The 16,861-nt window shown below is 35.3% G+C and overlaps 1 protein-coding gene across 4 annotated transcripts in view; it reads right to left on the bottom strand.

The window, feature by feature from the left end:
- Positions 1-6,739: 6,739 nt before the first annotated feature.
- Positions 6,740-16,861, bottom strand: part of IRAK4 (interleukin 1 receptor associated kinase 4) — a 29,662-nt gene continuing 19,540 nt past the window's right edge. For 3 of the 4 annotated variants that reach the window (XM_024740420.1, XM_024740421.1, XM_024740423.1), the window contains 6 exons: positions 15,498-15,612; positions 14,965-15,074; positions 11,386-11,569; positions 10,401-10,463; positions 8,019-8,177; positions 6,740-7,889 (listed from right to left, as the gene is read on the bottom strand). In XM_024740420.1, the coding sequence (XP_024596188.1) occupies positions 7,854-7,889; positions 8,019-8,177; positions 10,401-10,463; positions 11,386-11,569; positions 14,965-15,074; positions 15,498-15,612 (667 nt within the window). In that variant the 3' untranslated portion in view covers positions 6,740-7,853. The remainder of the gene's footprint in view (positions 7,890-8,018; positions 8,178-10,400; positions 10,464-11,385; positions 11,570-14,964; positions 15,075-15,497; positions 15,613-16,861) is intronic. The other variant, XM_024740422.1, reaches the window with a different exon arrangement.

Raw genomic sequence — 16,861 nt, 5'->3', positions numbered from 1 at the left:
TATATATATATATATATATATATTCCATGTATTTTAATTTTCTTGTCCTTTCTTTTTCCATGTTTTCTTAGTTATTCTCTTAGTGCTGTCCTGGGGATTACAATTAACATCTTAACATAAAAAATATAGTTTGGAGTAATATAAACTTAATTTCAGTAATATACAGAAAATGTGTTCCTATGTAGATCTGTGCCCAGCCCCCTCCTTTGAACCATTACTGTCATACAATTTATATCTTTACACATTGTGTGTCTGCCAACACAGATTTTTAATTATTGCTTCATGGCATAATTATTTGCTTTAGTCAGAAACAAAAAATACATTTTAATGTCTTTTATGTTTACCTTTGTAGTATCTTTACTGGTGCTTTTTATTTCTTCCTGTGGATTTTATTTAGTCTCTAGTGTTCTCTCATTTCAGCTTGAAGGACTTCCTCTTTTCTCAAAGAGCAGATTTTCTTGTGACAGGTTCTCTCAACTTTTATTTATCTGTGAATGTCTTATTTTCTCCTTCAATATTTTAGGATTGTTTTGTTAGAATTACTCGTTGAAATTCTTTTTCTTTCCGCACTTGAATATATCATGCCTTCTGACCTCCATGGTTTCTGATGGAGAAGCAGATAATAATCCTATTGAGGATCCCTTATACCTGCTAAATCTCTTGTTTCTTGCTGCTTTCAAGATTGTCTTTGATTTTGCTGTGTCTAGGAGTAAGATCTCTTTGAGTTGATTCTACTTGCGGTTCTTACTTTCTTGGTAGTGTGACTTAATATTTTTCATAAAATTTGGTAAGTTTTTGGCCATTCATTCTTCAAATACTCTTTCTAGTACTTTCTCACCTCTCCTCTGGAACTGCCATTATACATATGGTGGTTACCTTGAAGCTACCATGCAGGTCTCTGAGGATCTGCTCAGTTTTCTTCTTTGTTTTTTCTTTCTGTTCCTCAATTGATTTATTCAAGATTGATAACTCTTTGTTTTTTTCCTGCTCAAATCTGCTAGTTAGGCCCTCTGATGAATTTGTCATTCCAGTTATTGTACTTTTCAACTTTGGGTCTTCTCTAAATTTATATCTCTTTATTGATATCATCTATTGGGTAAGACACTGTTCTCACAGTCTCCTTTAATTCTTTATCCACAATTTCCTTTAACTCTTGTACATATTTAAAATAGCTGATTTAAAGTCTTTGTCTAGTAAGCACAACATCTGGGCTTCCTTAGGTACAGCTTCTATGGGCTTTCTTTTTTCCTGGGTATAAGCCATACTTTGCTGTTCCTTGCATGTCTAGTATATTTTTAGTGAAAGCTGGGAATTTAAAATAATATAATGCGGAAACTCTAGACATCAGACTGCCCCCTCCTCAAGGTTTGTTGCTGTTGCTAATTGTTTTAGTTTTTGTTTATTTAGTGACTTTATGAGCTAATTTTGTAAAGTCTGTATTCTTTGTGATGTGTGGCCACTGAAATCTCAACTCAGCTTAGTCATCAGCTAATGAATGGACAGAGATTCCTTAAACATCTGAAACCAATAAATGCTCCAGTTTTTGCTACAGGCTGTGTTCATGTTGAGACACACCATCCACACTCAGTCAGGCAGCTTAGACTCTGCCTTAGCTTTCACTTCCTACTTGTACAGAGCCTGAAGATCAGCCAGAGGTGAGAGCTTAGGACCTTCTCAGGTTTTTTGAGCATGCACACGGCCTTACATATGTGCATGGCTTTCTGGGTTCCCACAAATGCATTGGAGACTTTCAAAGCCATAATGCACATCTTCTCCCTCAGCTTTTCCTTTTAAGCTTTTTAGCCTATTGTTTGTCCCAGTGGTTATTCATCAACTCAGGCAGCTATGATTAAAACATTTGCCAGTAAATGATTTTGAAAAATGACTCCACATAGAGGCTTTTAGTGCTAGGTTAGCTTTAGTCAGGTCAGAAAAGATAAGCCTTTGAATGGGGTCTTCCAGGGAACCTCCAGACAGGTCAAATAATTACAGTTCTTTCAGAACTAGGCTTTGAAGAGCTCCAGCTCTGTTCTGTTCCCTCTGGTACCAAAAATGTGGGCTGTTACTTTGAAGGCTACCACTGAGCTAGGAAGCAGCAGATAGGACTAGTGTAAGTTAAAATGCCACAAAGCTTGTTGTTCTTACTGAGATTCAGCTGTTTTTCTTGAATAAATGCTCTTGGAGATGCTGCAAACCTTTGATTAGTTTTCAGTTCTGAAAAAGTCAATTTTGACAATTTTTGCCAGCCTTTTCTTATTTTTTCATGGGGAGGAGAATTTTTAGAGCTCCTTTGCCACTTTCCAGGCCTGTATATTTAAGGGCAGATGCTATTATTGATCTTTCTTGGCAAAAAAAGAATCTTGGTATGGCAGGGCTTTCTAATATGTTTAACAGAGTAAGATATAGCATGTTCCCTCCACTAACTTATGAATTGATTTAAGAATATTTGACCAATGCATGCCACTAATGGAAGTGACATTGAATTTATTTTTAAACAGATATTGGTCAGTATGTCAACAGTTTTAAGGCCACTCATTAATTTATAATAGTCAAACTCTGTTATTGCTCTAAAGGATTCCAGTCTTTCTCTAAGATATATAATGGTGATATGCATCTCTTTTCTATAAAAGTTCTATCATTATTTAGATATTTTATAAAGGGGAAGATGGGCTAAGAATGTAGTCCTCATTTAACCTTTTATTTTAATTGGAGTATAATTGCTTTACAATGTTGTGTTAATTTCTTCTGTACAACGAAGTGAATCAGCTATATGTGTATATATATCCCCTCCCTCTTGGAACTCCCTCCCACCCCCCCTCCAACCCATCTATCTAGGTCATCACAGAGCACTGAGCTAAGCTCCCTATGCTATACAGCAGGTTCCCACCAGCTATCTATTTTACACATGGTAGTGTATATATGTGAATGCTAATCTCCCAATTCATGCCACCCTCCCCTTCCCCCTCTGTGTCCACCCGTCTGTTCTCTATGTCTGTGTCTCTATTCCTGCCCTGCAAATAGGTTCATCTGTACCATTTTCCTAGATTCCACATATATGCATTAATATATAATATTCGTTTTTCTCTTTCTGACTTACTTCACTCTGTATGACAGACCCTAGGTCCGTCCACATTATAATACTGTGTAAATTTAAGGTGTACAACATGTTGATTTGATACACTTATATACTGCAAAATGATTACCACTGTAGCATTACCTCCATTCTAATTCTTAAAAGAGGTGAAGACACCATCTGGCAATTAGAATGGCTGTCGCAGAAGAAGGGGCCAGTCACAGTCTAGGGTTTAGATATCATCATTGTGGGACAGCCTGAGATGATCAATCTCTGAAGATTTAATTCATACTACCTAAACTTTCAAAGGACTTCAGTATAAACCAGAATGTGATCTTACTATTCATAAAAATATATTCTGCAATAGAAACTGATATGTAGGTTGTAACAGTCTTTGCCACTGTGCATTATCTTCCAAAAGGCAAATCCAGACAAAAAATCAAAATGAAAAGAAAAGACTGCCAGATAAACATGGCATTAGTGTGAGGCAAACAGATTAGATGACTTTAACCACTATCTTCACCAAATTACCCTGAAGTATAAATAGCCAGTAGAGGAAAATATCTGACATAATCTGAAACACAGTATTCCTTTTCCCAGGATAGTAGTAGAAACTTTGTGACAGCGTCTTCTTCTTGGCTCATTGCTGACCCAAAGGTCTCTGATAACACAGTCTAACATGCAAATAAAACTTGATTCAGTTTAGGATTTTTTATTATTATTTTTTAAGTTACAGTACATTCTAGTCATTCCTGAGACTACACACTGGTAGCCTGCCTTCTTTCTTTCTTTCTTTTCTCTTTCTTTCTTTCTCCCTTTCTTTCTTTCTTTTCTTTCTCTTTCTTTCTTTTTTTCTTTCTTTCTTCTCTTCCTTCCTTCCTTCCTTTCTTTCTTTCTTTCTTTCCTCTCTTGCTTTCTCTCCTTCTTCCTCCCTCCCTTCCTTCCTTCCTCCCTTCCTTCTTTTCTTTTCTTTCTTGCCTTTTTTTTTTTTAGCTTGGGTGTTGTTAAACCTTCTTAGCCAAGGGAATCTATCACAATACATAGTTTTAACATTTCCTTAACACTTCTCACTACCTGATGTTGTCTTACTTATTTACTTGTATATTATCATCTCCATCTGAACAAAGACTTTCTCTTGAGAACAAGCTCCTGGAGAACAGGGACTTTGGATATGTACATTACTTTCTGTGTCTGGACCACAGAAAACAATCAATAAATATTTGATGAATTAAGTTACTGATTTTTATTTTAGGTGAGAATATTTCATAAAATGATTTTTCCTAATTTCATCTGAGAAATGAAATCTTAGTATTAATTTTGGAGATTCACTGTTGTTGCCTCCATACTATTTTTGAGACTAGAATTTGAATGATTAAAAAGCCAGTCCTATCTGTGTCCATTCATATAGTGGAATAGTACAAACTTTAAAGGAGTATGGGGAGAGGTTGGTCAAAGGGTTAAACTTTTGGTTACAAAATAAGTAAGTTTTGGGGATCTAAAGTACAGCATGGTGACTATAGTTAGTAACACTGCATTATATACTTGAAATTTGCTAAGAAGACAGTAGATCTTAAGTAGCCTCACCACATCAAAATAACTAAAAAAGTAACTACGTTAGGTGGTGGATGTGTTAGTTAGCTTGACTGTGGTAATCATTTCACAATGTACAGTCAGCCCCCTGTATCCATGGGTTCTGCATCTGTGGATTCAACCAAGTGTGGATTGAAAATATTTGAAAAAATATTCCAGTAAGTTCAAAAAAGCAAAATGAATTTGCCACATTGGCAACTATTTACATATTTACATTGTATTTACAACTATTTACATCACATTTACATTGTACTGGATGTTATAAGTAATCTAAAGATGATTTAAAGCATACAGGAGGATGTGCATAGGTTATATGCAAATACTATATCATTTTATATTAGGGACTTGAGAATCTATAGCTTTTGGTATCCACAGGGGTCCAGGAACCAATGCCCTGGGGATACTGAGGGCTATATATCAAACTATCACTTTGAACACCTTAAGTACATACAATTTTTATTTGTCAATTATACTGCCATAAAGTTGGAAAAAATAAAACACACACTTGTTTTGAAAGTGAAAAATGGGATCATAGATAGCTGGGATCTATAGCCATTATATATAGTTATAGAAGAAAAAGTGATCAGAGCAATAAATGCTTTAGAATGTCTTAAATTTGTCTTAATTATATGTCAGAAAAGTAAAGCAAAACATTGATTAATTGTTCCTATTATCTGCTTGTTCCTCATAGAACATATTGAGAGAAATTCAGAATTAAAAACTTTTAGTTGGCTAGCTCGCAAATCAATGGGTTAGAAATATGGGGGGAAAGGCAGTTGTTCTTTCTGGAAATGGGGTAGGCCAGTGGTTCTCTACTGTGGTCTCATTACTTATTGGTTTGCACAATCATCAGTTGTTGGAGGCAACGTTAAAAGTTCACATCAAAACCTTTGTCAAACATTTTTTTCGAAAATCTATTTTTTTCTGTTTCTATAAAAGATTAGGGGGAAGTATATTCCAAATGCAGTTAAGAAAATGCTTCAACTAGATGTCACCACAGGCCATTAAATTCTGCCTTGAGGAAACTGTGAAAAGAGCCTGTACATTATTCTCCTCAGAACTTTAGTCAAGTCCTGCTCAGCTGCAAGCTGAGGGCAACCCCCCTGCTGTTCATTCCTAGAGTTAAGTGAGTCACACAAGTTCAAGGGTCCACGATGCATCACACACCATCAGGCATGAAACCGTGTGGAATCTTGCTTTGGAATCTTGGATTGACTGTATTGTGGCTCTCAAAAGAGTTAAGGTACAGTCTTATCCTGAGAGAGAAGCCATGACTAATTTTGGAAAGTCTGATATCAATTCCATTTGATTGGAATGGAAACATCTACCAAATTATACTGTGAAATTTTCAAAATCAATGAAACAGGTTACTCATTTAAAAATTTTTAATATGGTTTAGTCACAGCCCATAACCACAGCTACATCCATGGCATTTTACATATATACTTTTATTTCAAGTAATAGTTAACTCATTATATTTTATTTTTAAAAATTTTTTTAATAATTTTATTTTATTTGGCCATGCCACGGGGCATGAGGGATCTTAGTTCCCCAACCAGGGATCGAACCCGTGTCCCCTGCATTGGGAGCATGGAGTCTTAACCACTGGACCACCAGGGAAGTCTCTCATTATATTTTAAAATAACATTATTATTTTCAGGGTTATAAGCCATACCGTGCCTCAAATTATGTGAGTTCTTGTTGAGATTAATGTGACCAAGTCATTTTATTTATTTTGCTTTTCAACTAGCAAATGTTTTTTTCTTAAATGCTTAGTTTATAAAGGTGATTTGAAAACAGTACTATCTCTGTTTCCCAAGAAAGCATTTAGGAAGGTCTAAACAGTACAATATAGAGGATGATCATCTTCTACTATAGCTCACTCTACATACTCTTGTTTTGAGTGTGTTAATGAAAGAACTAATGATACCAAGTTTATTGAATGAATGAATAATTGCAGATATTTGGTATTGTGGACAGAACCTGTGAACATGATGGGGTATCCCTGTGGGAGAATCATCATGAGAATATCTGTATTCATTTCTATTGCTGCATAAAAAATTACCACAAACTTGGTGGCTTATAGCAACTTATTTATTATCTCACAATTCTGCATGTCCAGGCACAGAAGTCCATGTTTTCTACTGAGGGTCTCACAAGGCCGAAATTTAGGTGTCAGTGGGGGCTATGGTATCATCTGAAGTTTGGAGCACTCTTTTAAGCTAATTTAGGTTGTTGGAAGAATTCAGTTTCTTGAGGCTGTACAACGAAGATTCCAATTTTTTCTTGCTGGCTGATAGCCGGAAGGTAGCTTTCATCTCCTAAAGGCCACCCATAGATCTTAGCCAATGTGGCCTTCCTACAACATGGTAGCTTACCTCAAGGCCTACAGGAGAATCTCTTGGACTTCTTGTAAGCTCTTCTAAGCTCACCTTATTAGGTCCAGCCCCCAAAGCAGCATCTCCTTATTGACAGTCAAAGTCAGCTGATGAGGGACTATAACTGCATCTGCAAAATGCTTTCAAATTTCCCATATAACATAATCTAACAATGGCCATATCATCATGGGAATATCATCAGGGCATAACTGGCTTATGGTGAATGATTGCTTAAAATAGCACACTGTGAACATGACCCTATAAACAAATGACTGTAATAGCATTTTATAATCATTTATGTAAACATTAAATTTTATATCACTTTACAAGTTACAAAGTGCCTGTACATATTCTGCATCATTTGATTTTCATGACTACCTGTCAGAGAGGCACAGTAGATAATTAGTCCAACGTTACAGGTGAAAAAACCAAGGTTCAAAGCAGCTAAGAGGTTGCCCAAAGCTTTACAGAAAATTAGTAGTGGAGTCAGGCTTCAGCCCAGGGTCTTTTCACCCTATAGTTCAGTCCTCTTTTTTGTTAATTCTGAGTTTTCATACTGTGTTTGGTAAGGTTCCAAGGAGATCTCAGGGATTACGGTAAGACCTCAGAGTGAAAGTAGGGCTAAGTGTTGCTACAGTGGCTCTACTTTCGTTTGTTCTATATATTGGGGGTTCTACACAAGCTTCAATAACCACTGCACTTCATCATGCTGCCTTGTCAAAGGTAAAGAAGAATGCTTACAAAAAATCTTAGTTTAAAAAATGATTTAGATAGCTGTATATAAAAACCCAAGAGTCTATTCCAGTAAAGTTTTAAGAAGCTGTGATTTCTTGCAGCAGTTGTTGAACCTTTTATAAAGAAAGAAAGATAGAAAAAACAAAAGAACCACATTAAATAGTTGGTTTGAAATGTACACTTAGGAAAAAATGACAAACCCCACCTCCTTCACTTTTTAAATATATGTTAAAAAAAATTACCTTCTTAATGTCTGGTCTTTTATTTTTCTTTTCATGCAGACATTGACTGGCAACAGAGTACATAGTTTCAATGGAAGTGGGATCAATGTCATTCATCTTCATATCAATATAATCTTCAATTGTCTTTTCTTCATCTTCAATTTCTTCTTTAATATCCAGCTTTAAGACAAATGTTAAAACTTTGAGTGTCAAATAAAAGGGAAACAAATCAGATAAATTTATAAATGTATTTATAAATAAATATAAATTATATTTATATTATAATTAACCTATATTATCAATTATATTATAAAAGAATACATTTAAATTATTTAATCTACATCATAATAACATTTACTCTTAGTTTACTATCTACCGTTGTAACCTTATTAAGAATTGAAGACATCTAGGAGAAACTCTATTTATTTACTTACTTACTTATGTATACATACCCGTGTCCCCTGCATCGTCAGGCTGACTCTCAACCACTGTGCCACCAGGGAAACCCGCCTATTGGTTTTTGTATTTATGTGACTGAGCTAATTGCTCTCATGTACTCAGCAGTATTTACTGGTGGCCAGCACAAGGAGGTCTGCTTCTTTGCTGTGCTTCTGATGATGCAATTCCAGCTTCTGAATGCAGACCCCCTCCCTGCACAGGCACACTTCTCTATGCGTACTCACACTGTTGAATCAAAGAGAAAGAGGGAGGAAGAGAAAGGGGGCAGGGCCACGATGAAAAGATAATCAATCAGGAAAGAGGTGGAGGACTAGGATGGTGTAGTGGGTTGAGCGGTAGCCCCCAAAAGATATGTCCAAGTCCTAATCCCCAGAACCTGTGAATGTGACTGTATTTGGAGAAAAGGTCTTTGCAGATGTAATTAAGCTAAGCATTTTGAGATGAGATCATCCTGGATTACCCATGTGGGCCCTAAATCCAATGACAAGCATCTGTTTAAGAGACAGAAAGAAGAAAAAAAAAAAGACACAAAGGAGAAGACAATGTGATCACAGAGGCAGAAATTGGAGGGATGTGCATACAAGTCAAGGAATGTCAACAGCTCCTGGAAGCTGGAAGAGGCAAGGGAAGACTCTCCCCTAGAGTCTCCAGAGGGAATGTAGCCCTGACAAAATTTTTGTTTCAGACTTCTGGCTTCCAGAACCATGAGAGAATAAATTTGTCATTTAAAACCCTACTTTGTGGTAATTTTTTTCCTCCTATATTTTTCACCTACACACTTTCTCTGTATAATCCAATCAACACACAAAGCTTTGGCATGCCTGTACACGAACAGCTCAAAAATTGTAACTCCAGCCCAGGCTTCTTTCCTGACCTCCAAGAACCAATGGGACAGAGGATTTTATTTCTTTGATAAGACAAAATTTCACTATGTGCTACTGTAAAATATTATGAAATATTACAAAAATATTAACTTTTCACAACTATGTTTTATAAATATATTTTAATGTGAAATACTATATAGCATGTAATATTCATTACTACATATCCAGGAACCCATGGAAAGCTTTGTAATATATAGTTTTATAAGGGACACTTGTAGCAATATTGTAATATAGAGATATTATACTTATGGTATTTCTTAAAAGTATGGCACCAAGCCTTTGAGCAAATATATTATACCTTTTGACTTTCTAATCCTCATTCTAGGGGAATAATCTGGTATACACATGTTGTCTGAATTTGTCACACTGGTTTGTTCCATTAGAACACATAAATTAGAATAAAGTCAGTGTAGTTATTTAACTAATTTTAAGAAAAACTTATATATAGTACTAGGTATTTCTGTAAGTCTTTAATTTTATTAGAAGGCTCTCCAAGTTCTTAAAATTTAATATATAGGAAAAAAAGGCATGGCATAATTTTCCTATAGTTTTAGCATTCAGTTAGTCTATTTATATAATTGTCAATGAATGCCTAATATAACACACAGGTAAAATTTTCTATGGTAACTATATTAAAAAATACTCCATAATAGAAATGGATAAAGAATTTTATTAGCAATTCTATTCTGATATAAATTTCAAAGGAAGCAAATGTTGCTTTTCCTCTCTGCTATTAGTAATCACCATGAAAGTAACAAAATAAACATATACTGGAGGAGACCTCATAAATCATATTATATGATTTATATAGCCCTATTGTGATTTTAGACACAAAGAAACTAGAACATAGAATATATGTGTCTTTTCCAAGCTTCACAAATATTTCAAGGCAGAGCTGAGATTAGAAATATTTGATGCTCTTTCCATGTGCCACTATGTAATTGCCAACAGAAAGACTGCCAATAGAAAATGACATTTCTAGATACCAAATTTACCCACAGAAATTTAGATTCTAAATGCATATAGAAAAGGACTGGAAAAAATGAAATCTTTCAATTACCAATAACTGAGGTTCACGGTGTTCATCCACAGCTGGAAGTCCAGTTATTATTTCTAGTAAAACCTAAGAAGAAAGTAAAATCCATTAATATGACTCAAGACAACATATAGAAACTAGAAGGAACATAACTCTTGATTATGAAATCTGATGAACAATTTCCACACACTGCATTATGCCCTTTAGGCATGAAAGCGGAAAGAACACGAGCTGTGGTCATTTCTGACCACTCTTTCTTCCCGGACACCTCGGATCCCACCCATACCCTCAAGCAATTCTTTTCTACTGGCAACTTACTAAACAATCAGCACCCCCTCAACATGTGTTCTGGACTCTGCTTTTCCTGTCTTGCAGAGGATTTTTCACAAGAATAATTTTCTCTGGTTCTTAGGAGAATATTATTTTCTAAACCTCAGGCATGTCCTAGAACTCTGTGCCTTAACTTCACAGTAATATGAAGATAAATATCCATAAATGAAACACATCTGAATAAATAAGATAAAGAAGCACCCAATTTCTCCAACCACTCCCATCCACTCCTCATACCATCATAAAAGTTATTAGGAACAGACTGGTAGATCAGAAAATGCCAAAGCATATTTCCTTCAAAAAAGATTTCATTTTTAAAACATGACATTAAAGTGCATACTGTATGACACAATTTGTTTTATGCATTAATTCAAGTTTCATATTAATTCATGTGGCAAAAAATTATTTCTTGCAGTAATTTCAGAAATCAATTTAAAAGTTTTACAAATTCAGAGTAGTTTTTATAACTTTCTCATTTAACTAGAGGTTAAACTGAACAATTTTAATCTTTATGTAAGAGCTAAGCAACACAGGTGTATTCAAAATATTCTATTTCAATTTCACAAGTACAGCCAGAATGATTATTGTTACTAATTATATATATATTATTTTATATGTGTGTGTATGTGTGTGTGTGTGTGTGTGTGTGTGTGTACATATATATATATATGAAACTTACCACACCAAAGCTGTAGATGTCAGATTTGGCTGTTATTTCTCCTCGCAAAGCTTCTGGTGCCATATAAGCTGTTGTTCCCACAATTCTGCTTGTCAGGACTGTTTGGGCAAACTTCTCAGAAGCCCGTGCAAGCCCAAAGTCAGATATTTTGGCTGTAAAGTGTTCGTCTAGTAAGATATTTGCGCTGAAAAAAAGTTTTTCTTTTCAAGCAAATCAAATAGTTCCTTAGGTAGGTGTATGAATGTTTGTATTTATACAGTATCCCACTTTATAATATACATCATAAAAGCCTGAAATTTGTGTAAATAAATGAGAATTTCAGATTAAAGCTAATGAGAAATAAAATTGTTTTCTTTTCCTTATTGTTTCTTGAGGGAAAATCTAAGGAGAATAAAAGTGAAATAAAGCTGTTGATATTAGTGAGAGATATTTTTATTATTTCACAAATAATTTATTACAAGGTAACTTCCCTCGAAGTGTCCTAAAGCACCCTTCTTAATTCCTTTCCTAAAATATCCCAATTCATTTAAAAACAAATTTTCAACTAAAGTTTCTTATTTATTTCATTTCTTGGGGGGTATTATCTGAAATCTTTTAAAGAGGAAAGAATATGGCTAAAAGATCTTCATTCATTCATTTTATGCATGTGCTCCTACACTCATACTTTCATTCATCAAAACTTTATTGAGGACCCCCAATGTTTTATAGTATTTAAGCTCAGGGCTGGGCATGGGGGCTATCTTCGAATCTTATCTGTAACAAAGGTATAGGAATAATTTTTTAAAATCCAGTAAGTATTCATAATGGTGATATTAGGCACAAAATGCTGAGAGAACAACCACGTGTCTGGAAGAACTGCAGAAAATTCCAAGTAGAAGGTGAAAAGAGTGCATAGTCTTGAAGGATTGTTACAAGTTGAGGTTAAAAGAAAGAAAGAAAGGCATCTCAGACAAATGGAGCAACATGAACACAGTGATGAAAACAAAAAACATATGATCAATTTGAAGAAACTGGTGTCAGTGGAACATGACGAGAGCTTGAGCTTTATCCTGTGAGCAGCAGGATACCAGCTAATGGGTTCATAGTAGGGAATTGATGTTATCAGACTTGATTTTTAGGACCACAACCTGTCAGTATAGTACTGCATAGATGAGAACTGGTACAGACTGGTTAAAGGATGACCAGGAAAGTTTGTAATAAAGCAAACAAGAGATAGAGTGTAAATAAAGGCTGGAGAGAAAAAGGAGGTGCAAATTTTGAGGCATACTCAATAGAACTTTGTAATTTGTATGATATGGGGAATGAGAAAGTCTTTAGCTTGGGAGACAGGATGAATACTGACTTCATTTGATTAGGAAAGAAATACAGAAGGAAGAACTTGGGTTGGAAGAGGAATGAGTGATTTCTGACATGTTGACTTACAGGCTGCTGTGGGACATCTCGGTGGGGTGATTTGGTCTGTAAACACTGAAAATATAGGACTGGAGGCTAATGATACCGATTTGAGAGTTGCCCACATAGAGGTAGAAGTTAAAGTCAATATATCACTCAGCAAGAATATGTAGGATGAACCAAAGAGACGATGAGGTAAGAACACACCAACTGGAATACACCAATGTGTAAGGGATGGGAGATGGTGTCTCTTCTCTTATCTGAGGCTAGTCCCTCTACTTGGACTCCTTTCTACATTCTCAGGAACCTTATGCTATAAATTATCTCATTTCTCTCTTCTGTTCTATCACCTCCTTCTTCCCATAGACACAAAAACATGCTTTAGTCACTGCCATCTTAAAAAAAAGCTTCCTGAATGACACACTAATTTCCAGTTATCCCTCTTCGTGGGCTAAACGTCTTATCAGACTGTCTATACTCACCTCTCATTTCTCTCGCTCCCATTCTCTGCTCAACTACAACCTGAATTCTGACCCAATCACTACATGGAAGTAGATCTCCATAAAGTCACTAATGACCTTCATGGCACTAATCAAATGCCTCATTTAAAAATTTTTTTTTTTAATGCCATTATTTTTCAGTCCTTATCCTGACCTCTAAATAAGCAATTGACACTTTTGACTAGTCCTTCTAGGGAAACTCTCTTTCCTTGTTCTCAGGGATACCACACTCTCCTGGTTTTCAGCTTACTTGCAATACTTTCTTAGATTCCTTTCTAGACTCATTCTCTTCTACTTGGCCATTAAGTCTTGAAGTTCCTCAGGACTAAATCTTGGGAACTTTTCCTAATCTAGTTCTCTCTTAAAGTGAAGACAACCATATGATAGCTCTTCAATTAACACCCATATGCAAGTAATACACAAATTGATGTCTTCAGCTCAGACTTCTTTCAGCTCCAACATGTACATCACACTGATTAACATCTCTACTCACTTCTATATCTTAAAGGAACCTCTAACACAACGTGCACAAAAGAGAACTCACATTTTCCACCCCCAACCTGGTCCTCTTTCAGTGCTTTCTCTGTAAGTGAATCGTGTCACAATCATTCCAGAATTCAGTTCTGGAAGCCATAAATCCTGGTGTCACTCCTGATATGTCACTCTCCCTGACGCCCCTGCAGCCAAGAATCAGCAAGACTTGCCATCTTAAGCTCTCAAATCTGTTCACGTCTCTTCATATGAACTGCTACCACCAAGCCTTCTATGATAGGCTCCAAGCTACCCCTTCTTACAAACTGTTCTCTACACTCAAGTCAAAGTGATCTTCTCAAAACTTAAATGTGGTGCCACATTCTTACTTACAATTTTTCAATGGCATCTGATTACATCTGTGATAAAATTAATGTCCTTATTTTGGTCTATTAGGTCCTACAGGGCCTAGCTCTCTGCCTACTTCCATAATTTTATCTTACATCAATCACCCCTTGAATTTCCACACTTCATTTATTTCACTTCCTGTAATTCTTCATGCTCCCACGTTCCCTTTCAACACTGGTCTCACATATGTAGTTCCTTCTTCCTAGAATGCTCTTTCCCCATTTTCTATGGCTGCCCTCAAATTGTGCCTACTTATTTCCTGTTCATTCTTTGGATCTCAGCTTAAATATCATTTCCTCAGGGAACTCTTCTTTATACTAATACTATAGACTATACACTAAAGTTCTGTTATTATTTTGTGATTATTTGATTGCTGTCAGATGCTACAAATGCTACTTTTGCTAACTATACCATCTACAGTACCTATCATGTCATAAGTGTTCAACTAATATTTGTTAACTAACTAAATACATAACAAGAAAGATAACTGAAATGCACCTGTGGAGGATAAAAGTGATTCAGAAAAGAGCAGTGACCCAGAAAATAAGAAGGAAAATAATCTTGACATAGCAAAAATGGTCAAGAAGAACAGAAAAACATACTATTCTTTTTAAAAAGGTAAATTAGGATGAATGCTGGAAATAGGTCACTGGGTTTGAAATAAGGCAGATTACAGACATCCTTAGTGAGGAGAGCTTTCATGGAGTGCTCCAGGTTAAGATGTGCATGTGAATAGTGAATAGAAAGAGTGAGAGAAAATTATTCTTTAAGACAGTTTTCCTAAAGCTTTGTAAAGGTAGTATTTTACCTTTTAATATCTCTATGAATATGATGGTTTTCATGTAAATAACTGAGGCCATTAGCTGCACCCTGAGCAATCTTGCGTCTTATGCACCAAGAGAGTGGTGGAGTATCATCCTTATGAAGTAAGAAACAAACCAATTAAAAAAAAAGAGGAGGATAAAAAAAATCTATGAAAATATATAAGATTTTTTCTAAGCAGCTACTGACAATTATATTACATTGCTAAGAATTTACAAATATCACTTTTTAAGTTGTTAAAAAATAATCTCTAAATAAGATCAAATGGGGATTAGTATTTCTTATTTAACAATAAAAATATATAAGAGCATCTTCAAAGTTTAGCCTTGACTGATATTTTTACATTTTAGATTATCACCTGCTAGGCAATTCCAGTTGTTTACATACCAACTGTATAGTTTTCACAGACTAGGAAAAATATTAAGACTAATACACTTTAAATGATCCTGTCACAAAGTAAATATCAGTATTCCAACACAGAAACATAAAGCCTAACAATGTGATGAACAAACATCTTACCAAGCAAGACAGTCTGTCTAGCAATGAACCATTGGGCATGTAAACATACACTAAGCAGAGGTCATCTCCATCACTTGAGAAACCAAGTAGTTCTACTAAGTTTTCATGTTGACACCTGTGACAAATAATTTTCCACTCAAAATTATTATGATACATACATATATTTAGCTGTAGGTTATAAGTTATTCAATTTAGAGCTTTAAAAAAAACAGCAAGAAATAATTATATGCTATATATCACTGTAATATGATACATATGTTTCTAACATCTTTATATATGTTTATTATAACTGCTTATAATTTTCTGCAAACAGTTCTCCTTTCAGTCAATATTAATCAACATTAGAAGCAAAACTGCTTTTGATTTTATAGCAAAAGCTCAATAATTCAGATCATTGGTACTTGTAATAGTTTGGTTAAGAACTAGGCTGAAGTTTACCTTTGTTTTGTATAATTTTCAATGATAGCACAAACAAGATTTCAAGAAGTGTGTTGAAACTTGTATGACAATCCTTTCAAGAATTCTTTAACACATCCAAAGCACTGATTTATAGACATCTGATTTTTAATTACATCTAAGTTATATATTTTTGATCTTTAATCATGTCTGATTATTTACAACCTAATTTGAGTTTCTTTATATACTTGAGAGTAATAAAACTAAATAGAGCTGAAGTGTAACAAAACTGCAGGCATCTGTGGCACAGTAGAAAGAAACCTGGGTTCAAAGTCCTAAGTTTAAAGTCCAGTTCTGCCACCTCCTGGAAATGTAACCTCTCACAAGTTAACAGTCTCACTGAGCCTCAGCAACTTTACCTGGTAAATGTGGATAATACATATTATGTAACATGAATGCTGTGAGAATTAAATGAGCAAATATATATGAGAGCCCAGAAATATTTTATGAAGTGCAAATTAAGATAGTAAGTGCTCCATTTTCCACAAAATTAGCACATTTTAAAATAAGTAGGGCTTCTTTGGTGGCGCAGTGGTTGAGAGTCCGCCTGCCAATGCAGGGACACGGGTTCGTGTCCCGGTCTGGGAGGATCCCACATGCTGCGGAGCGGCTGGGCCCGTAAGCCATGGCTGCTGAGCCTGTGCATCCAGAGCCTGTGCTCTGCAACGGGAGAGGCCACAACAGTGAGAGGCCCGCGTACCGCAAAAAAAAAAAGAGTGGATAATATTTGCTGAATTTATACTAACAAGGCACTGCGGTAAGTGATTTACCTGCTTTGTTTTATTTAATCCTTACAATAACTTAATGAAGTATTTCATTATTAAAATAATTATCCCATTTTACAGATGAGAAAACTAATGAAGAGACAGTTAAGAAACTTGGTTAAGTTAAGAATGAATAGACTTCGT

This window comes from Neophocaena asiaeorientalis, unplaced genomic scaffold, assembly GCF_003031525.2.
Source record: "Neophocaena asiaeorientalis asiaeorientalis breed wild unplaced genomic scaffold, Neophocaena_asiaeorientalis_V1.1 scaffold340, whole genome shotgun sequence".
NCBI classification, from domain to species: Eukaryota; Metazoa; Chordata; class Mammalia; order Artiodactyla; family Phocoenidae; genus Neophocaena; species Neophocaena asiaeorientalis.
The sequence above is the reverse complement of the archived record's forward strand: the minus strand, read 5'-3'. Positions and strand labels throughout refer to the sequence as shown.